We start from the raw sequence: 23774 nt of genomic DNA on the forward strand, positions 1-23774 counted from the left end.
TCAAAACTTATACGACTTTATTCTCATAATTATTTCGACTTTATTCTCGAAATCAAAACGTATACAACTTTATTCTCAAAATCAAAACGTATACAACTTTATTCTCAAAATCAAAACGTATACGACTTTATTCTCATAATTATTTCGACTTTATTCTCGAAATTGAAACTTCTACGACTTCATTCTCAAAATCGAAACTTAAAAAAATATTTTTCTTTAAAGTGGCCCTAATACGCCGTCGTACAATTGAGACTGTATACATTGCAAGCAATTGAGGGTTAAGGGCCTTGCTCAAGGGTCCAACAGTGACAACCTGACAAACGTACTTTAATCGCTGAGCTACCACTGCCTTTTTAATGTTATTGTGGTGGTTCACTGTTAGTAAAATGTGGCACCACGTTTATATGCCGTCAATGAAAGCCGTCATGTCATCAGCGTTTTACTCTGTTGCAATCAGAATATCCAACCCCCTAAATAAAATAAGGATTTATAACTTTACACTTGTATGCATGAATGATGAATGATGAATGATGATATATTATTCATACTGCCATGTCACCATTATTCAATCCCTACATAAAATTGCTGGTCCTAAACCTAGTGCTAGTCTGTATGACCTGAAGTTGAGCGACAAGATTACGCCATTGGGAACTTAATAATGACCTCTAATTTGCTTCAGCTGGGATGTGTTATATAAACCATGGTGACACTAAGGAATTTTGGAGGCCTGCAAGACGTCTGAAACACAGTTCTATGGAGTGACAAATCAAAACTGGAACTGCTTGGCAAACTTCTAAGTCAATCAAGGCTTGGTTAATAAATCTGCCCTGGACTACCCTGGGGTCTCCAGATTAAAACTCCAGAAAATCCAGATTTTGCAGCATCAAACCTCATGAACTAGAAGATTTGCACGTGAAGAATGGGCGGATATTCGACAAGAGAGGTGTTAGAAGCTTGTTAACACTCACCGAAATCACTTAATAGAGGTTATCAAAGCAAAAAGATGTTCCACCAAGTACTGCAGCAGCATTGTAGACAGCCATGGTATACTATATATGTATTGTATGTCTCAAAAGATATAGTACAGTGATACAGTAGGTATATGATAATAGAATATCAAATGATTGTACAATAAGAATAAGAATTTATATTTATGACAGATATGGCAAAATGAATCTTTCAGGACTAGTTTCTAATTCCTAAAATCATACACGTTTTATTCACATTAATAACAGTACATTTGATATATGTTTGCATGAGATATGGTGGTGCAATGCATAGTATACATAGTTTCTCTATGATTTATCTTTGTACATCAACAAGTAATTTTAATTTAGAACAATCAGCCAAAAGAAAACATAGGAGGAGAAAAGACAACAGACAAGCAAAGAGATAAAGAGGGAAAAAAAGCACTATACTACGTATCTTATTAGCATGAAAATACATAACCATATTGACATAGGAGCTCAGAGCAGCAAGGGGAGCTTATTCTACTTTTAAATACTAATCTACTGCTTTATTCTCAAAGACTAATGCGACTCTTTTTTTCACGTTCCAGCTACTTTTCTGTGATGCCTTCCCTTTATCTTCTAGGTTGCCTTCATAATATCTTTAAATGCCTCATGTAGTGATTACTCCTGGACATTCAGGATCTGTGCAGAAAGCCCATGGTGCCAGTTTTTCAGCTTGGCAAATCGTGGACCCTTCATCTCTGATTCAAACTTTTCCCTGTAATAGATAGAGAGAAGAAGATATACTTGGGTATGTACTCATCTTAACACAGGCCAATCTATTAGCTGGATTCAATAATAAACAAAACAAAAAAAGTAATGTACCTTGATTTCCTTAGAGCCTCCTCATCTGGATCTTGCACTGAAATGAATGAAATGAAAAACATATCAGCTGGTGTTGATTAAGCACAAACCAAATAGTATAAATAGTGTAAGTAGTATAAATTCTATAATAGTATGTAATAGTATAAAACCAGTATAATTTTGGCAGCATTGCCATAATCGTGCCAAAATAATAATGTTATTCTAGGTGAACTAGAAACTTACTGTATTCGGTCCCTGTGATGTGTGCAAGGATGCGAAAGGATTTGGACTGCAGGTTGACAGCACGGCGAGCCCAGTCAGAAAGTTCATTCTCTTTATCCTCTGGTTTTATCACAGCCTGGTATACAGGAGAAGCACTGTCCACCAGAGGATCTTTGACAAGGATTGAACTGCCACCCAAACACAAAAAAGAAAAGAAAAAAAGATCAGATGATAGAACACTTAGTTAGTTGATAGTTAAGTTAATAATAGTAGAGAACATTTAATCTTTAGTAGTGTCTCCAAAGAGTGCTACTTAAATCACCCAAAACCACTTGTCACACCTTCAGAAAAATATAGCCTGTCGTCAAATTTCATTTCATCTATGAAAACTATGAAAACAAATAAAGAAAGAAATATATAGAAACCATCCTTAGTGCTAAACCCTATCAATGATTGCTCAGCTCTGACACTTGGAAAAGTGTATCCAGAGTTGGAGGCCTGTTTGAGGCCCTACAGTGCAATAACCAAATAAGCATCATTAACATTTATGACATTTTACCTTGCTAAGGGGCCCAACAGTGGCAACTTGGCAGTGGTGGGGCTTGAACCCGTGACCTTTTCATGCTATGCTATTGCTGCCCATTGCTATTGCTGCCTATTGCTGCCCAAGTCAGCTCTAAATGTGCCAACGATAACAAAGGTGCTCACTGATAGATCATCTAAATGTACACTCTGTCAGCTGAACGTTTGCAGTTGAATATACAAGTAAACATTAGTATTTTTTAACAATCTTTATTGACAAACCCTTTGATAATTTTTTTTATTAATAAAAAAAGTTCAAACTAATATTTTAGTCAATGTGCTGTGTAGTACTGTGTTTTTTATATACAGTACGTACTTGTAATCATACAATCATGTATTAATTTTTAGTGTACTTAGTTTTAAAAGTGCTGTTTTTCCATTTTTCCCTAGAAAAGTGTTACAATTTGCCCTGAATTTCCAGATTATTGATATTACTACTGTCTGTCAGTTTTCTTGTAGGTTTTCTAGAAGTATATATATATTAAAATAAAAAAAAGCTGAAAACAAGTTTAAATTGTAGGATGTAGATGGGTCTTTCAACAGGACAATGACTCACCTATTAAAATTATGAATAATGTCAGGTAAAATAAAGCTTTTGAGATGGTCCTCCAAAAGTCATGACCTTAATTCTATTGAGAATATGTAGGATGAACTGAAGAGTCTGTGACAGCAAACTCCACCCATTCTGACATGAACAGTGGTCAAACATCTAACCACAATTATGCCAGTAGTGGTGCTCAGGTGGCACAATAGTAAAACATGCTAGCAAACCAAAGCTGACACCTTAGCTCTGCTACCAGCAGGCCGGTTGTCTATACAAACAATGATTGACTTGTCTGAGGGCGGGAATTCCAGAGAGGATTCCTCATAACTGCTGCAATTATGACCTCTGCTGGTTGTTTGATGGATGCTGCACATTCAGCTACAAGCCTATTCAGCTTCCCTGCACCCAAATCTTTGTGATGTTTTGGCTAATGTGGTGTACAGATTAAGGCTAAGATGTTATCGCATTGTGGTGATTCCTTAAAAAAATATCAATCAATAAAATAGTGTTAAGACTCTTTAGACTATGTGTTCTCTACTTTTTATACTTTGAACATTGTTTTTTTATGTAGTCTGTATTCCTGCAATGTTGTTCACATACTTAAAAAGCTTAAATATGTATGCCCGTCTCACTCTTCTTCGACTCGCTGTGTCTCGAAAGACTGCATCCCAGTATTCCTGCAATGTTGTTTACATATTTGACACAATAATTAAAAAGCTTAAATATGTATCTATGTGTCTCGAGAGACTGCATTCCAGTTATCTGGATTCACAAAGAGCTTCTAGGATCAGAACTGCTTTACGTGGCATTAACCATGGCGTTCGTTGTTCTCTCTGTAATCTGGACACTCACACTTCTACTTCCTCTAAAACCATCATCCCTGCTAAAGTAGGACTTCTGAACATTAGCTCAATTACTAATAAGGCATCTTTGATTAATAAACTAATCATCCATGATAATCTGGATGTGTTTTTGTTAACTGAAACCTGGCAACAGCCTGAGTATTACCTCCACTTTAAATTGTCTGTGCCTGAGGGTTTTACTTCTGATGCTGGCTTCACTAACCATAAGCTGATTGAATGTCATCTTAGATCCCCCTCTACTAAACCTTTTAGGAAAACCTCAGTCTCTTTTTGTGGTCTTAAGTCTACTGATCTGCAGCCAGATCATTTATAATCATGGCCTTAGGTTTTACTGTTACACAAACAATATACAGCTTCATCACTACCATCTGAGCCACACTTTAAGCCGTACTTCAAGCGTATTGTTTTTTTTGGGATTACTATCTATCTATCTATCTATCTATCTATCTATCTATCTATCTATCTATCTATCTATCTATCTATCTATCTATCTATCTATCTATCTATCTATCTATCTATCTACCTACCTACCTACCTACCTACCTACCTACCTACCTACCTACCTACCTACCTACCTACCTACCTACCTATCACTAAGGCTGCAATTTATCACTTGCATAACATTTCACACCTCTGCCCTCTGCTAAGCGATAATGATGGTAAAATGCTGGTAAATACTTTCATTTGTCCTGACTGGATTTCTGCAGCTCTCTACTTGCTTAACTACTGAACTGGCTACAATTACCTTCAAAGCCCTTTATGGTCTCACCCCTATACATCATAATCATACCCAAGTATCAGACTTGCATCAGTGGCTGGCAGGTCCTTCAGTTCTACAGCTCTCAAACTCTGGAACTCTCTCCCTCAATCTCTTCTTCTCTGCCTTCAAAGCTCCACTTTTTTCTCTTTACTGCTTACTATTCTTCTCTTCTCCCCTATTGTTGTTTTGCATGTACTGTGTCCTTGGACATGTGAAAGGTACTATATAAATGTGGAGCATTATGTAGGGCATTATGTGAAGCAATTATGTGACCTGCACAGAGCTCTGACCTCAAACCCTATTAAACACTTAAAAAAGAAAGATTGATTGCAAGCCAGGCCTTCTCATCCTATATCACTGTCTGATCTTACAAATGCAATTTTGACTGAATGAGCATATATTCATGGTCATATACTGACATGAAGTGTAACAATAAATAATGCAATAACAGGTTAGTATAATTGAACATGAAATGTAGACCCAAAACACTGGTTTACCACGAGACACAGTTAGACAAGGGTACGATTTGGAGGATGATATATTGTTACGTACTTTTGCCCATTTGTATAATAATTATTTGATCCATGTTAAAACTGCCATGTAAAACAGTTTATCATTCTTCATAGAAATTCTTATGGTAAGATGCAGTATATTTATAAAATATACTATTTTATAAATAAAATTTACAATTATGGTAAGCATGGAAGGAGATTATCATAAAAGGCAAAGCATGGATACTGTAAACCTGCCATGATGTTAGATGTTACATAATATCTGGCCACAGATCTACATTCCTTTGTATTTATAGTCCATACCCGAACCTGAACCCATTGCATGCTTCAGTCACACATTATTATTCATGACGAAACTATCAAATGATAGTTCAATGCCATAAAAGCATTAATAAAAAAGATAAACTGCATGTGTGTGTGTGTTTGTATATGTATGTGTGTGTTTTGCAACCAGGTCTTGACAATGATGAACATACACTTGAGATAGAAAAAGATGAAAAGACATGCCTGAGTTTATGAAATGGTTCTAAGTAACCTTCAACTACTTACCCAAGGGGAGATCCAGCAGCAGCTTCTTCACCACTGATTGTCAAATGATGAGCCAGAATGCAGAAAAGTGGAAACAGAGATGTGAAGGAAGGATGAGGCACAACATGGGGTTTATGTTCGATTGGATTGAGTGGTTGGTTGTGGATGGAGTGACAGTTGGCAAGGAAAGGGAGGAAGAGGAAAGATGAGGTTGAAATACAATAGTAGGGAAGTCTTTTACATTGTCTTTTATTGGTGTTACAAAATGGGACAATATTTACAGCAAGATTCTCATACAAATATATAAGCATACTCATACTATATATCTAATACTCTCTCTCTCTCTCTCTCTCTCTCTCTCTCTCTCTCTCTCTATATATATATATATATATATATATATATATATATATAAAAATATATATACAGTATATATATATATATATATACACTGTATATATCTCATACTATACTATACTGTATACACTATATGGCCAAAATATGTGGACACCTGACCATGAGCTTGTTAGACATCATACTCTAAAAAATAGACTTTAAAAAGCAGCTTTCCCCACTTTGTGGCTATTACAGTCTCCATTCATCTGAATATGCCTTTGACAAGATTTTAAAACGCATCTGTGAGAAAGTGTGCCCATTCAACCAATTAAACCACTATATTCAGACAGAAATGCCAGATTGAGAATCAATGTTAAATTCACGGGTTTATGGTCTGTGCAGGTGAGTGAGTTCCTCTACAAAAAACTCGTCAAACTATGTCTTTATAACCCTTATTTTGTGCATGACAGACTATCTGGAACAAGAAAGGGCTTACGTGTTGCCACTTGCCACTCTCAAAGCTGTTGGACCACTTAAAAAACAGTTGCCCACAACCAGAGCACCTGAACTCAATAGTAATAACTCAAAAATAAACTCAAGCCCACAATCTGTATATACACACTAAAATGCTTGCACATGCTGTAGTATTGCAGGGTGTTGCGTGTTGTATTATTCATGTTAGGTAGAGGTTTAGGGGTTGGTCCTATGTGTTTCAGTGGTGGTTCTCTGTGGTCCCTTTAAAAAGTATGGATGGAGGGTTGCTGCCAAATTGCAACAGACTTAGAACAGTATATCCCCACAAGTACACCTACATTATATGTTAGGTGTAAATAGTAGCACGGTCAATAGGTGTAAGTACAATATATCTTATAAACTGGCAAATTTTATAATCTAAGAAATCTGATAAATGGGTGATCTGGTAAAACACAGATGAGCAGATGTACTGTCAACATTATATGCAGAGAAAAACAGTCAAAGGAGTCCCCTAGTGTAAACATCTAGTAAGACATTTACATTCCTAACTTGATCTGTTCTAAAACTTCAATCATATTAACTCAGATCATAGTTACAAGTTCAGGAAAACTCACCTCATATCATTGCCTCTTGCCTGAGCCTGACCAGCAATAGCATCCATGATGGCATCTTGTGAGTACATGCTGATGGGGGTGTTGTACTGGGCGTGGATGATAGTGGCTTTACCTCCTGGGCCCTTTACCTCAATGGGCTTGTGAGTTGACAGAGCAGAGTCCTTCAGCGCAATGGGGTTGAAGCTGGGAACGTACTCTTGACTGTTGAAGGGCAGAAAATTGGCAAGATTGAAAGGTTGTTTGAGAAGGTTTGGTGGAGCCAAACAGAAAGCAAAGTAATTTATTTTAGAAACATTCCAAAGTCTTGAGTGATACTTTACTAATCAAATTAATGCATCAAATCAGTTTTAGTACATGTCTTGCAGTCCATGCAGTAAAATTTGTATTTTTATTTATTTTGCAAAATAATTAATAAACAGACCATGTTATTTATTAGTAATAAGCAGACACATTGTATAGCACATGCACAACTTGTATATTTACTTTACTGTAAATGTGTAGGTTTTAACTTCTAGTTCTTGATAAACAATAAACTCCACTTGCCAAGACACTTTGCAAAATATAGATTGTTTTATCTGCTGCTATTTAACACACGTTTTAAATAAATGCACAAATTTCTGTATATTATTATTATTATTAGTACATTTTGTGGCAGCTAAAAATAATATTAACAATATATTAAACAATATTAACATTAAGTTTTTTGCTCTAATTTTGCTCTTAATCATGCCTAAGCTATGTTTTTTAACACAATAACTCTGTAGTTTGAAGAGGTTTGTCCAAAACAGACTGTTAATGATATAGGTGACTTTGATTTGCTACAAGGGCACAAATACACGTTGCCACTGTTGGGCCACAACAGTGTATTCAGTCACAGTTGTAAATTGTTTTGGACAAAAGCATCTGCTAAATGCCATATTTGTAAATATATTATGCAATTTTTCATTTCCAAAGACATTTTGGATCAATGGCAAAAAATACTGCTTTTAAATCAGTAAAATGATACTTTGGAATAACCTTAGTAAAAAAGAAATAGTGCAATCTTCCATATATTAATTTGTGCTTTAAGTTTGAAAATAAGTATTTTCTTATTCAAATAATAAAGTTTACAATGTTATTTACGTCTTGAACCTTTATTTTATATTTAAATACAATAATTTTTTGTCTAAATATAAAAAAACCTACTTGAAATATAAAGTATTGTATTCTAAGTATTTTTAACATAAGCTAACTATTTTACTTCAAAACTTAAATAAATAAATGAATAACATTTATAGTTTATTTTGTATATTTGGTACGATGTTTAAAGCATAATAAAATGCCTAAAATTTGTTTGATTTTAATTTCACATAAAAGAGATGAAAAACCATACAAAAGAAAATCCTCATCATTACTCTTATTGAGATTATATGAGTAGTCATTGAGTTTTCTTGCATATTATGGCAGTCTTGGAATTTTAATGATTTCTGTATCTTGCTTTTTTTTTTAAATAAAAGACCATGCCCTACAGGTAAATTACATAACCATGATAATAATCTAGATTACAATGTATGTTTCTGATCCAGCATTTGTTAAATACCACAATAAATTTATGAAATTAAATCTGAGAAAAAGCAATTATAAAATCTATGGAACTGAAATGATTAAAATCCCAAGATTGCCATGACATACATATCATTTACACGTGTGTGTGTGTGTGTGTGTGTGTGTGTTTTTTTATTTTTTTATTTCAAATATTATTTTAGACATTAAGTGTTGGAGTATTTAAACTAATTTAACTAAACATGTTAATTACATTGTGTTCCAACTCTTTTAAAGGCAGCGTACACACATGCACAAACACACTTAAACACTTAAAGAACTCAGTAAATGTACTGACTTGGCAGCTGTGTTGGCAATGACCTGGAGCAACATGTACAGATTAGACACAGACAGGAAGAGACAGAAGAATGATGTTCAGCTTCAATTCAATCACATCATATAATTGCCTTCAGTGACAACCAGCTAATAAATGAAAGAACAAAATGTAGTTTCAGGTTTTTTTTTGCATTTCCAGGAAGCAGCACTACCGTACCCTGACCCCACTAATGTGCCCATAAATATACAAGGTGTATTTTATATGTCACATTACTAAAATAATGGTTATTAGGGGGTGTATTAGTCTGACATTTAAGCTTGCTAGCAGTAAGGGTGCATTTGTCTGACATTCCAGCTTGCTAGCAGTACAGCATGATTGACTGGAACAGGAGGTGGGCTGGTTCAACACGACCTAAGAACAGAGACATCCAGGCTGAGCTTGCCTGAGATCATGTCAGGTTTTATCTACATATTCCAATCAATTATTTGTACAGAAAATAACTTTAAGCTCTTAATCTGACAGTGACACAATGAGTTTCATTTCTTTGCCCTGGAAACAGAATGTGGAAAATATATGACAGGGTAATAGAGCTAAAATGACTTTCATTGGTTATGAAGGTACATTTTCCTTGTTTTTTTCTTTTACATACTACTATTTTTACTCTCCCAAAAGTTGTTGCATTGTGTGCAGTTTACCATAAATCCCCAAAAAAGAGGCATAGAGAAGGCACTCTATGCCTTCTCTATGATTTTATTAACTTGAGTTGGAGTTTTTTGTTTATTGGGGCATTTATTAGCACCAGATAGTCAAGAAAATATCTTATAAACAATTTGATATGTAAAAATAGCAACACAGAATAAATAAGATTATTTATTAAATCATGTACAGTTAAAGTTAATTGTATAAAGGTGACGGATTTGTATTTTAAATTACATGACAGAGTAGTCCCTTTGCCAAGTTTGTAAAGAAAACCCAAATGGTATAATCCCTAATTATAAAATATTCCCATAAAATAAATCTGTGTAATGCATAGCAGTTTAACGACACAATGTGGCCCACACAGGCTGAAAATAACTGGTATGCATGTAGTCATTTGGAAAAGAGTTTGAGGTTGTAGATACAAAAATGGCCTCACTAGTGTGTGGTCAGATTACAGTCAACAGGAACGGAGCCAGGTGGACTAACAGCTCCTGCCACTGATCACTTACAGTGTGCTAAAGTAACTACCAGAATGTTCTGAGTATTTCTGCCCGAGTTCGCTGCAATAGCACGCTTAGGGAATTCAGAAAAGGCCAACCAAGCCACCCTCAATCTCATGTTAGTTGAGTGTTATGAATGGTAATGTGTTTAATTAAGGTCAAAGATCCTAATAGTTGGGTAGAATAATTTGGATGTAACATTAAATAACCTTAGTGATAGTGTTCTAAATTAGGCACCAACTCCCTTCTGAGAATTTGGATAGGGTACAGAGCTGGAGCTCTGGTTGTAAGTGGTATTATCCATTACCCAAAGACAACATGCAGAGGCAGATGTTTCGGAGGGTAAATCACTGATCACTTGATGCGGAGAGGGTGTCGTTAATTATGTCTAACATAAGATAAGGGCATTCAGACATTCAGACACAGTAAACTTTGAATCTTCATTGAATAATACAAACCATACAGCAAGGTATAATTGTTCATATGCAGTTTGTAAATGTGTTATACTCTGTATATACAGTATACACTATATGTCCAAAAGTATTTGAACACCTACCATGAGCTTGGACATCCCATTTTAAAAACAAAAGGTAGTAAAATAGAATGACCTGTAGATGATCTTTTCAGCTATAACAACACATGATTTGCAGGGGTGTCCCAATACTTTTGTACATATAGTGTATATACAGATTATAACCATAGGTAAAATAGGCTAGTTTTTGGCAAAAAAGTGGGGGAAGGTGCAGAGGGCTGAGGTAAGGGTAGTTTTAAGTAGCTCCAGTTGGTCTGACTGCATGTTTTTGGACTTGTGAGAAGAAACCGGGGCACTCGGAGGAAACCCTTGCAGACACAGGGAGAACATGCAAACTTAACACAGTAATGACCCTGGTTGCTCGGCTGGGGAATCAAACCAACTTACCCCACTGTGCTGCCTTAAATCATATTTAGTTCCCGGCTAACTGCTAAAATCTTTTTAAATCCTTAGGCTCATTGAGCTGTTGCATTTAAATTGTTCAATTAAATTTAAATTATTGTCTGTATACATTGCACATTCTGAAAATTTGCTAGAACAAGACTAGGTTGCTTAGACAAATTGATAAACCTGAAGAATCGCTTCTGAAAACATTGATGTCAGTTAATTGTGTTTAAAACAGGAAAAGAAAAGAATTATTAATCAACTCAGAGTTTATTTGCTTTATATGCTTTGTCTTGTCATATTTATTTATTTATTAGGATTTTAATGTCATGATTTACACTCTTTGGTTACATTCATAACAGGATCAGTAGTTATTCTTTTCAAAAGATTTATCAGTTCACAAGTTTAATGTTAAACACAGTCATGGACAATTTTGTATCTCCAATTCACCTCACTTGCATGTCTTTGGACTGTGGGAGGAAACCGGAGCTCCCGGAGGAAACCCACACAGACATGGGAAGAACATGCAAACTCCATACAGAAAGGACCTGGACCGCCCCACCTGGGGATCAAACACAGGACCTTCTTGCTGTGAGGCGACAGTGCTACCCACTGAGCCACCATCCTGCCCCTTGTCATATTTAATTTATTTAACAGCAGAAACCAAATTAGTTAATTTAAATCCAAGTTGTCTGGTACACCTAGTGTGAATGAGTGAAATATAATTACCTTCTGGTGAGGAATAACAGGCATTGGTGAGTCTATTCTTGGTGTAGCTGTGGGCACAGGGGCTGGACGTCTTGACCTGACAGAGTCGAAACAAATCAAATGTAAATTATTGTACAACAGCTGCACAATACATGATAGCACTCAGTATTGTATTAATGCCACAAAATTATTTATCAGTGTGAGGATAAATGTGGATACATCCAAAGTAACAGCATACTAAGGCACATAGAATTTGTGCGGTCTGTGTTGACAGTGATTGCTTTTCGATAGCTGTGTTTTCAATAGTTTTGTCCTTGACCAGCTAAGGATGCCAAACATCCAGAGACCTACATACACTTTTCAGTCTGGATTGTAACCATTGTGATTTTAACTACATATGTTGAATGGTGGGGATAGGTCAAAGGGGCCATGATAAAAGTGCCTTTGCTCTCAAAATGGTTTTCATTTACCACAATAACAATAGACCTTGAATGAATTTTGACCCATGCTGTCTCACTCCACTATCATCAAAGATTTAACTATTTAACACTGGTAACAAGTCACTTTGTATTTCATTGGATTGAGTAGACTGTTCAGTTTGTTCTTTACTGACTTTTACACCATATGGACATGTTTTTTCTGTCTTTTATTTATATATATTTTTTTTTTTTGTCTCAAAGATCATGTAATTGTAAAATTAGGGACAAAACTATTGTTTAGATATATTATATGTACAGATCTACGTAGCTATAAACTATATAAAATATAAGATTTCTTTCTATTTTAAAGCATGAACAAAACGTTTAATAAAAAACAACAATTGAAAAAAAATGTTATACAAGTAAAGTTAGTAAAGTAAAAGGAGGTAGTTGAGGTTGAGGCTGTGACGGTATTCTCCACCTGCTGCTAAGAGCAAATACACCACGATAAATGTAACAATAGCAGTAGCAACAACAGGATGATTTTCAGTTTGTCCCACTGTGGTTGCTATGCTGTTTCTTCTTCTTTTGCCTGTTCTCATCAGGGGTCTCCACTGTGGATCATTCACCTCCTATGTTACACCAACCACCTGCATGACCTCCCTCACCACATTCAACACCTCCTCACTGGCCTTCACTTTCTCCTTCTACCTGGTGGCTCCATCCTCAGCACCCTTCTCTCGATTTAACTCTAATACTTCCTTTGCACATGCCCAAACCATCTCAAGCTGGCTTCCCTATTAGTGCACTCTTAGTGCCAGTCCCAATCCCAGCTAATACGGCATAAAAACTGTGTTAAATCTAGTATGCAGATCAAAAGTTGTGCTTGAATATGGCACTTGTATTATCTTACTCCAGTAGTGATTCTGTTTGACCAATCAATGTTCTTCTTCTACATACAGCTCACTTCAGTACATTTGGTTCCCGGTCAGGAAAGGTAACCATAGTTAGCACAAATACGTAGATATTATGACCCCAAGACCTCACAAATGTCTACAGTTCAATAGATCCTTGAACATTTCAACGCATCAACCCATCCTCTTATCTGTGTGTGCAGTCAATACAAACATATGCCACTTCCATATTTTTGTAGTATTTTTAGTTGCTTCAAATGTCTTCATCCTTTACCTGATATTGAAAATGAAAACACATTTGTAAGTTTTTAACTATTTTTGTAGCATTTTTGTTTCAATGTTTCACACCATTGCTATATTCTCTATTCTGTTCATAGTAATCAATGATAATGTGAATTAGATCTGTGTATCACCTCATATTTATAGCTAATTGAAACATGAAGTCATTGCTAACCATTTAGGTGTTCCAATCACTCAAGTAAACTTAAAAGCATAAAGTATAAATGTAAATATATTTACGTTAGATACTCATAGAAACTTCTAGAGGTGCCAGCAATTTTGACACAAATACATTTAAAAAATATATATTGTTTGATAATAATACATTGTAGTTCTAATAAATTGTAGGTTTTAAATAATTGTAATTAAAAGTTGAGATCAATATGATAAGCAATAACAATTTTACCTCCCATTTCAAGTTTTTCAGCAGTGCCACCATGCCACCCCATGCTGATTTTATTTATTAAGTGATATTTTTTACCTATTATATATTTCTTTTGCTAGTTTGGCGGCATCTTTTAAACTTTGTTCTTAGTTAATGGTTTGGATTTTGCTAAGATTAAAAAACCTTATATAGTCATATGTCACTAAATATGCAAATGGAAAGTGATTAGACAAACAGCTTAAATATATCATTGCAAGCTTTGGTCAGATTTCTGAGGCATAAAAACACTTACTAAATTAATCTTTGCAATATGACCTAAACTGCTTCAGGATGAAACTGTCCTGATCTGGCTTTATAATTTACAACAAACCAATTTTTGTTGTACTTTTTGTTGTAAAGTCTGTTGTAAAATGACTGCAAAATAAAGACTTACCTGTCAGTTACTGTTGGTGCTGCCAACTAATTAATGAGTAATTAGTCTATAAAATAAGTTTATAAAAATAAGAAACTCCCAGCTAAAGTGTTAGAGTAACAACCCATACATTATAAAATAGTTACAGCTGAATAACGAATACAATGTAGTTTTAGAAAATAAGATGGGATTTGAATATTAGTATTTGAATATCTTAATAAATGATTTACTTTTGCATGCTAAGGCTCAGCTTGGTAGTTGCTAATTTAATCTTGTTCTGGGCATCCAGGTGGGTCATGCCTTCAGTGCTGACCCCATCAATGGCTGTGATGATGTCACCTTGAACCAGGGTTCCACTGGATGCCTTGCTGCTGGGTGCGATCTGTGGATGTACACATATCAAATTACTTAGCTAAGACACCGAAACTAAAGTATTCATAATCATTTTACTGTTTTATTCCATTAAGAAACATATAGAGGTCACTGCTTGTAATCTCTTCTTTTCACCTAATCCTGGACTGGGCATGGCAAAACCTTGATTCTGTGGTCAACAAACCATTTTATGTTGATTTTAAGGTGTGCTTTGAATTAATGTATTGCTGAAAGATCCACCAATGACCTGTTTTAATCTTTCTGGCTCAGGCATTCAGGTTTTATTTAATATCTGCTGGTACTTATAGGAATTAGTAATATATAATGATATAACACATCAGCAATTGTCCAGCATCCTGCTGTGAGGTGTTAGCATTGTTTACAGGGAGCTTGTAAAATAAAAATAAAGAGAATGAAGGACTCCCTTATTTCCACCACCTGCTGCCAGTACTGCCAAAGACTTTGATCAAGACATTTTGTATGTAAAATATATTGGAAAATGTATTTCTCCTGTAACTGGCTCTAAAGAAAACATTCAGTTTTCTTTCTACCAGTAAAATGTCCAATATATGCATAATAAGACTAAGAGAGCTGCAGTTTAATTTCAGAAAAACTTAACAGCAAACATCAGTTTAAAATCTGTAGCATTGTGTTTATTTAGCTATTGTGCAACTTCTTAAAAGCAAACCATTCCTGAACCATTTGTGCTTTGTGGCAGGGTGCATTATCCTGCTGAAAGAGGCCACAGCCACCAGGGAATACCTTTTCTATGAAAGGGTGTACATGGTCTGCAACAAAGCTTAGGTAGGTGGTATGTGTAGTAACATCCACATGGGCAGGACCCAAAGTTTCCCAGCAGAACATTGCCCAAAACATCACACTGCCTCCGCCGGCTTGCCTCCTGCATCCTGGTGCCAGGCCAGCTTCTTCCATTGCTCCTTGGTCCAGTTCTGATGCTCACGTGCCCATTGTTGGCGCTTTTACGGTGGACAGGGGTCAGCATGGGCACCCTGGGCCTTCGCTCCCCACGTGCATCAGTGAGCCTTGGCCACCCATGACCCTGTCGCTGGTTTACCACTGTTCCTTCCTTGGACCACTTTGATAGATACTGACCACTGCAGACCGGAAACAACTCACAAGAACTGCAGTTTTGGAGATGCTCTGACCCAGATTTTTCTTGCTTGTAACACATCAACTTTGAGGATAAAATGTTCACTTGTTGCATAATATGTCCCACCCACTAACAGGTGCCGTGATGAAGAGATAATCAGTGTTATTCACTTCACCTGTCAGTGGTCATAATGTTATGCCTGGTCGGTGTGTATATATACACCATATATATAAACCTTCTTTTTAAAAAGACACTCATCCTTAATCTGATAATAAAATCTTTTATGTGTTTTATTTTAGTGTTTATTACGTATTTAAATGTTAATGAGTTATGAAAAATAACTTTCTAATAAATTTGTTTTGAATTATGCTTTCTGTCATTATTAGTATTTTCTTTACCCATAAAATGCAATTTGCTCTATTATCTCTATTATGTCTGCAATATTTTTGGAATGTTTAAAAAAAATGGCTTATTTTAACAGGAATAAATAAAATGACTAAAAACTCAACAAAGAGAAATACAGGCAAACTTAGAAGTGTAAAATTGAATTAGGCCACAATATATTTTGTCTGTATACACACAAATATCCTTGCATGTCTGTTAATGCATTTTTTAACATGTCAAATCTGGTTACAGTCCTAACAGTCAAGTTCTAATTGGTGAAATGAGAATGTAAGGATTTGTGAAAACTCTTCTAGAACTTTCTAATATAGTATAGCTCACTAAAACACTATATTCAAAATTCTGTATAGAAAATCTATTCTTTGCTGTGACAGTTTGTAATAGATTGAATAGAGATGCTCTAGGATCATTATAATTTAAGTAAACATAACCAAAACAGAAAAACAGAAAGCAGAAGAACTGGCCGTGTAAAACTGACATTTTTAAAAGGTCACATCTCCAGGGAGAATTCATTTGCTTACAAATCCACTAAACATCTTTGGGGGTTTCTGTTGAATTACAGAAGGACTCTGTACTTGCAGACATTTTATTTCTAACAAGACTTATTTATTTATTTATATATTTTTTGCCAGCCCTTTACAGGGCATACACACACACATTCACACCTGTGGCATTTTTGTGTATGGCATGCTTGTACTTGCTTTTACTGTGGTTGGTGTCACTGTGTGAGCAGCAGCACCTGTCTTTTAAAAGAGCATTCCTTAAATAAATAGCCACAAAACAGCTTGTTGCGTTCTAGTGGTTGTTGCGGATAAACAGCCTTCGCTACAGTATATTACTATGAATTGATGTGAGCAACAAAGCAATGTTAGAAGTAATTGCTTGTTCATATAATACAAAATCTTTTACTATGAGTGATTTTTAGGCCAATAATAAACACTTAAAACTGCAAACAGGACTATGATAATATTGCAAAGTGTAGTTTTGCAAAGTTATCTTTAATGTCGCATGTAAATCATTTGACAATTTTCAGTGTCATTATTTTACAAAGACTTCAAATGTGGTTTTTTTTGCACACTAGAACACTCACTTTCATCTGCAGTCTGCTCTTATTGTTCGTCTGTATACTTCGTCTGATACTTTGTCATTACCGAGACATTATGCTTTCCATTCATTAAAATAATTTAAAATCACCAGTGTAAATATAAAGAAAATCTTTGATTTTTTGTGCAGTAGTTGGAAAATTTTGAACAGCCTAAATTATGGCGATCAATACATTACATTTACATTTTTGGCATTTACCAGACGCTCTTATCCAGAGCGACTTACAGAAGTGCTTCCATATTAAACATTACCTTACAGTTTAAGTAGACAAGACTTTAAGAATTATAAGCATAAATGAATATATGTGTAAAAATTTAGGGGAAAAACATTCTGGCATTATATTGAAAACAATAATATATATATTATTTTTTTTCTTGTCCAGTACAATGTATTATCCTCTAATATATCCTCTAGAGAACAATACATTGTATTGGACAAGAAAAAAAACCTGTTTTGCACCTGAGTGAAGCCTTTAACCATTAGACCATTAGTTAGCCTCAGTTTTAAGACTATGTGGATAAAAGCATGAAATCATTTGGCAGATGCATTAATTAATACATGAAGCCTTGATTAAGTACGATAATAAAAAACAAAGTGTTCATGTGCATTATTATATAGTAGTGTTCAAAAAAATAGCAGTGATTTTAAAAAAGTGAATAAATCACAAAATCATTCTAATAACTTTTATTTCCATGAATGCAAATGCACTGAAAATACTACACTTTCAATTCTAAATCAAAACATTAACAAAATTTAGCCAGTTTGTGTTCATCCTTTACAGAAAATTAAGAAAAATGAATATTAGGCTGTTCAAAATAATAGCAGTGCCAGCATTTTTCTCAAAAAATTTATCTATAAACTAAAAATGTTTGAGGTTTCACTTTAGTTTAAATTACTGAACGAATATTTAGTGGCATTACAATTGTTTCCGAGATCTGTGTTGCATGGAGTCGACCAACTTCTGGCTCCTCTGAACAGGTATTCCAGTCCGGGATGATTAGACTACATTCCACACGTTTCAGATATCAGCCCACAAGTTCTCTATGAGATTGAAGTCAGGGGATTGGGCTGGCCACTCTATTACCTCAATCTTGTTGGTCTGTAACCAAGATGTTTTGGGTCATTGTCATGCTGAAACACCCATTTTAAGGGCATTTCTTCTTCGACATAGGGCAACATGATCTCCTCAAGTATTCTGATATATTTAAATTGATCCATGATCTCTTGTAAGTGATAACTAGGTGTAACACCATGGTATGAAAAACATCCCCATATCATTATTTTGTACCACCATGCTTTACTGTCTTCACAGTGTACTTTGGCTTGAATTCAGTGCTCAAGGGGCGTCAGACATACTGTCCACGGCCACTAGACCAAAAAATACAATTTTGCTTTCACCAGTCCACAAATGTTGAGCCATTTCTCTTTGGACCAGTTAATGTGTTCCTTGGCAAATTTGAACCCATTCAGGACGTCTTCTTCTTAACAACGGGACTTTGCAAGTTCTTGCTGGTAAATTGGCTTCACTTAATCATCTTCTGTACTCACTGGTAACTTCAGATGTTCCTTGATCTTTCTGGAGGTGATCATTGGCTGAACCTTTGCCATTTTGGCTATTTTTCGATCCAATTGAACAGTAGTTCCACGCTTCCTTCCGCGTCTTTCAGATTTTAGTTGTCACTTCAAGACATTTGAGATAATTTTAGCTGAGCAGCCTATAATTTGCTGCACTTCTCTGTATGTTTTTTCCCTCTACTATCAACTTTTTAATCAAAGTACTCTGTTCATCAGAACAATGTCTGGAACAACCCATTTTACCCAGTATTTCAAAAGAAAATGTGCTATGACCAACCTGTGCAACATTTGCCACCATCCTACCTTAAATAAGGGCCAAAACTGACACCCGTTCTTCTGCAGAATGAATGACTTCACCAATTGAACTCCTCACTGCTATTATTTTGAACAACCACCTTTCAATCAATGCTTCGATTACTCAGAATGAGCAGCATGCATGTCCTAATTGTTGGGTTTGTTTTGTTTTCATTACTCTACTACACTTTCAAGTAAAATTTTTGCTATGTAGAAATAGCATTTCTACTAAAAACAGTGATTTATCAGGTCAATGGTGTTGGACTGCTATTTTTTTGAACACCACTGTAAGTGGTTGGTGAAGTTAGTTAAGTTTGTACATGGGGGGCATTTTAATGTGTTTTCAGATCTTAAGAAGCCCATAAATGAGAAATCCTGCAAAACGTAGTAAATAGTAAACATACAATGTTTAAAAATAAGTGTATTAGATCAATATCTAATTTTCCCAAGTATCAACTCACACATGAAACCACTTTGTCCTGGACTGCTTGTTTTAAAAGGTGTAATAAAGCGGGGAAATAACCGAACTGTGCTGTGCCTCAAATGCTGTTGTATATCCTAGTCTTAAGGTTCTGTAGACAAATTCTTGAAGAAAAGCAAATAAGCAAAGGTACAGTTTAGCACATTTGTTTGTGGACATCCTATAAACCTAGAGATGGTGGAAAGTAAGCTCATAGCTTCTGTTTAACTGAATGATTCAGGCTATTGTTGTTTAACATTGCCACTTTCCAGAATGTTCCATGACTATGTAGTGTTCCATGACAATGGAACATTTCCCAGTGGCACATAGGCTGTGCAAGGGTAAACAATGGACTACATGATGGACTCCCATGCCAGTCTACAGCTATCAGCCTTTAATATACTTTTACCCCAGACTGACTATTAACCAGATGTAAAAAAAAAAAATAAACGCTGTCTCTATTTGTGTCAGTGTCTGATTTCTTAGAAAACGTTCTTGTTTTAGCTCACAGCTTCTGTTCACAAGCCCAGAGCTAAAACAAGGTCTGTCATTTGTGATTAACGAGGACTCAACATCTTTCTGTGTAACATGATATAAAGTCTCAGCAAAGCAGTACATACTGACAATAAAAAAATACCTGTATATAACCAAGCTAAACATCATTTTAAGTTATTTAGTTTTCAAACTGTTGATTTTTACTCGGATATAAAGTCTTAGCAAAGCAGTACACACTGACAATAAAAAAATACCTGTATATAACCAAGCTAAACATCATTTTAAGTTATTTAGTTTTCAGACTGTTGATTTTTACTCGGATATAAAGTCTTAGCAAAGCAGTACACACTGACAATAAAAAAATACCTGTATATAACCAAGCTAAACATCATTTTAAGTTATTTAGTGTTTAGACTGTCGATTTTTACCCAGATATAAAGTCTCAGCAAAGTAGTACACACTGACAATAAAAAAATACCTGTATATAACCAAGCTAAACATCATTTTAAGTTATTTAGTGTTTAGACTGTCGATTTTTACCCAGATATAAAGTCTCAGCAAAGTAGTACACACTGACAATAAAAAATACCTGTATATAACCAAGCTAAACATAATTTTAGGTAATTTAGTGTTCAGACTGTCGATTTTCACACAAATGTACTAAAATTCGTCATCTAAGCAACTGAAAGCTGGCATGTAGAGTATAATTAGCATGTAGAGTATAATTTGATCAGACATTGTAAAACCCCTGAAAATGGTACAGAATTTTACATTATAACATATAACGTATAACATACTGGGCTCTTCACCTATCCTATAACTGCACACATTCATTTTTTCAAAGGTGGTGTCACTTAATGCTATTCATAGAGCGCAGTGTAAGTTCCCAGTTATCTCTGGTTAAGGCTGAAGAGGGAATGTCAGGTTGGGCTATAACAATACAACACAGCAGCTGCAATGCATGGTTTTGTAATCCTTCCCACTTAAAGGCCAAGAGTATGTGGACACCCTTCCCAATTACTGAGTTCAGGTGTTTTTACATTTAAATTTATAGCATCTAGCCATAGCTTACTCACAATTGTGAACAAATACAATGAAAACAACTAAGAGTTAAGAGCCCTGTGTGGGTGCCCAACAGTGGTGACTTGGCAGTGGTGGGATTTAAACCAGCAACCTTCTGATCATTAGTGGACTACCTCAATCATGTAGAGAGCACTGCCTGTTTTAGACACACCCATTGCTTACAGGTAAATAAATTAAATTATTTAAGAAAGGCCCTTTTTAGTTTCAGCATAACGGTGCCCATCTTCAGGAACAGAGTCTGGTGTGGAGAAACCCTAACTTTAAGGCTGAGACCCTATTTCACTTTATTGGGTTGCATTTAAAAGGTATAAGCAAAGTCTTTTCGCCCATTTAACTGCCTGACCTCACAAATGCTCTTTTGATTAATTGGGTAAACACTGTCCACAAATTGTTTGGAAAGCCTTAGAAGCTATTATAGCCATGGGGTTGTGGGTGGGCTATAAAAGGATGTTCAACAAACTCAGAGATGGATGTCCTTATACTTATGGTTGTATGATAAAATTAGGGGGTGAAACAGCTATGAACCCAGAAAGTTTAAAATTAATTACTTAATAAGTTTTACAATACATAAAATGTATCTTTTTTCTATCTGTAAGAATTATTATGCATTAATTAAGAATTTAACAGCCATCAGTTCCATCAGGTGGTTTAGCCACACCTTATTAGGTAAATAACATTTTAAAAGTTTACCTCCTTGCAACCCGCTGTTATTTTTAATTTAAGTTAAATGTTAAATTGCACCAAGACATTTCATTTAGAATGGTGTTTGACTAAATTACTCTTTTTAAAAGTTAGTTTATGCAAATATGGTTGGATGGCTGCACCACCTGACATTTTGGACAAGTCTAATTCTTAAAATATATATTTTGCCTGCATCAAAAATGTCTTTAAATTAAAGGGGTAGTAACATATAAAATGCTACATGTTAGTACTTAAATACGTGAACCCATTTAAAAGCGTAAATTCTTACCCTGGAGATTGTAAGAGGCATGTTGAAGTCCTTTCCTCCCTGCAGCCGAAAGCCCCATGGTGCAGGTCCACTCAGGGTTACTGTGTAATTGCTCATTTTGTGGAGAGTTCAGATGAAAAGAGTCAGATAACTCCTATCTTCCTCTTTGTTAGCTCTTTACCCTGCAGTCAGGATGGACACCCGGGGGACGGGCAGGCGCCAAGGAGCCTTTAAAACACAACAACAGTAATGCAGGAATGAGTGGAGCAACACACAGTCTGTCAACAAGCAGCTGTCAGCATTGTACAAAAGCTTAAACTTTTTCAGCTTTTTCCAGAATACAAGAAATCATTTTATTTACTGCACTCTCAACTATGCCAAAAAAATAAAGAAAAAAAGTGTTAAAAAGCAGAAAGAAGAGAGATCTTGCCTGTGTGGATGGCCTGGATGAACAGCCTAAGAATAGCTATTCCCTGCAAAAAGTGATAGCACTCGAGTCCTCAGGGTCCATATTTGGTTTGTAATGGGACACCCATGGATACCGAGCCCCCTATGATTCACAGGGCGAATATAGCCTCTTCCTAGGCCAACACATTTCTTTGCCCTGGCCCAGTGTGAATTCACAAAACAAAGTGCCTCCTAAAGTGATAGAGAGAAGAAAAAGCCATTTGCTTAAAGAAAGTGGTTGTTTGTGGCAATAACAGAGTCTGTTTGTATTTTTTTTTTTTTTTTTTTTTGAATGGGCATTCTGGTTGCTCATGATTTGTATGTCTGCAACCAGCTTGCCCTTTAAACCCTCCACATTCCATTTCAGCTCTTGAAATGACACACTGCCACCCCCCTCTCAGCTGATCCACTCAAGTCGACTATTCTCAGGTTATGCTGGTTCAAAAATAGGTCGTATCAGATGTTTACACATATTTTCTGGTTATGTAACTAGATCAATTAGATCATCTTTAATATGAATGCCAGATAACTATTTACCCATGAACCACAGAGAACAAAAAGAACTCTGCATGCATGATGCTTAACCAAGGGAGTACAATGTTGTGGTTAAAATGCCACAAACAAAATGGGCAATGGGGGAAAAGGTGGCAGAAATAACAAAAACTGTTACTTAAATATTTATTAAAAATGAAAAAAAGTTGTCGCAATAAGGCAACACTCAAACTGATCAATGCAGCCCGTGCAGTCTTAATGTCTGCTGGGTTCCCAGGAAAAATGTCAGCATCTGTGCGGGTGTAAAACTGGACCGGATTGGACCAACAGAGGAGCCAGCAGCACTGTGAGGAAGAAACCATGATTGAATACACATCTATCCATCTGGACCGAATTATTTCTCACTGTAGCACAGGTGACAGCCTCCATGTTACCTTTGCTGGCCATAAATGGCATGGCAAATGGGCAATGTTCTGTGTTCTTTGAATCTACCTCTTCATGACAGGTGTGCCAGTTACCTATACATTGTCACCAACAACGTCAATAATAAAAGAGGGCGACACGGTGGCTAAGTGGGTAGCAATGTCGCCTCACAGCAAGGTGGTCATGGGTTCGATCCCAAGGTGGGGCAGTCCGGGTCCTTTCTGTGTGGAG

At 35.8% G+C, this 23774-nt stretch overlaps 1 protein-coding gene across 1 annotated transcript; it reads right to left on the reverse strand.

Moving 5' to 3' along the window:
- Positions 1 to 1189: 1189 nt before the first annotated feature.
- On the reverse strand, positions 1190 to 22408 carry ldb3b (LIM domain binding 3b). The gene is made up of 9 exons (XM_063002867.1): positions 22203 to 22408; positions 14567 to 14718; positions 11949 to 12024; positions 9126 to 9148; positions 7247 to 7447; positions 5847 to 5879; positions 2058 to 2224; positions 1836 to 1872; positions 1190 to 1728 (listed from the first exon to the last, which is right to left on the reverse strand). Exons 1-9 carry the CDS (start codon positions 22296 to 22298, stop codon positions 1632 to 1634), a joined length of 882 nt encoding a protein of 293 aa, XP_062858937.1. The 5' UTR covers positions 22299 to 22408; the 3' UTR covers positions 1190 to 1631.
- Between the last annotated feature and the right edge of the window lie 1366 nt (positions 22409 to 23774).

The sequence above is a fragment of the Trichomycterus rosablanca genome, chromosome 10, assembly GCF_030014385.1.
Source record: "Trichomycterus rosablanca isolate fTriRos1 chromosome 10, fTriRos1.hap1, whole genome shotgun sequence".
Lineage (NCBI taxonomy): Eukaryota > Metazoa > Chordata > Actinopteri > Siluriformes > Trichomycteridae > Trichomycterus > Trichomycterus rosablanca.

Coding starts and splice junctions, on each gene's coding strand:
- ldb3b (XM_063002867.1), bottom strand. CDS start 22,298: ATGAGCAATTACACAGTAACCCTGAGTGGACCTGCACCATGGGGCTTT. Junction 14,719..22,202: donor TGCCTCTTACAATCTCCAGG/GTAAGAATTTAC, acceptor GTACATCCACAG/ATCGCACCCAGCAGCAAGGC. Junction 12,025..14,566: donor CTGAGCCTTAGCATGCAAAA/GTAAATCATTTA, acceptor CGACTCTGTCAG/GTCAAGACGTCCAGCCCCTG.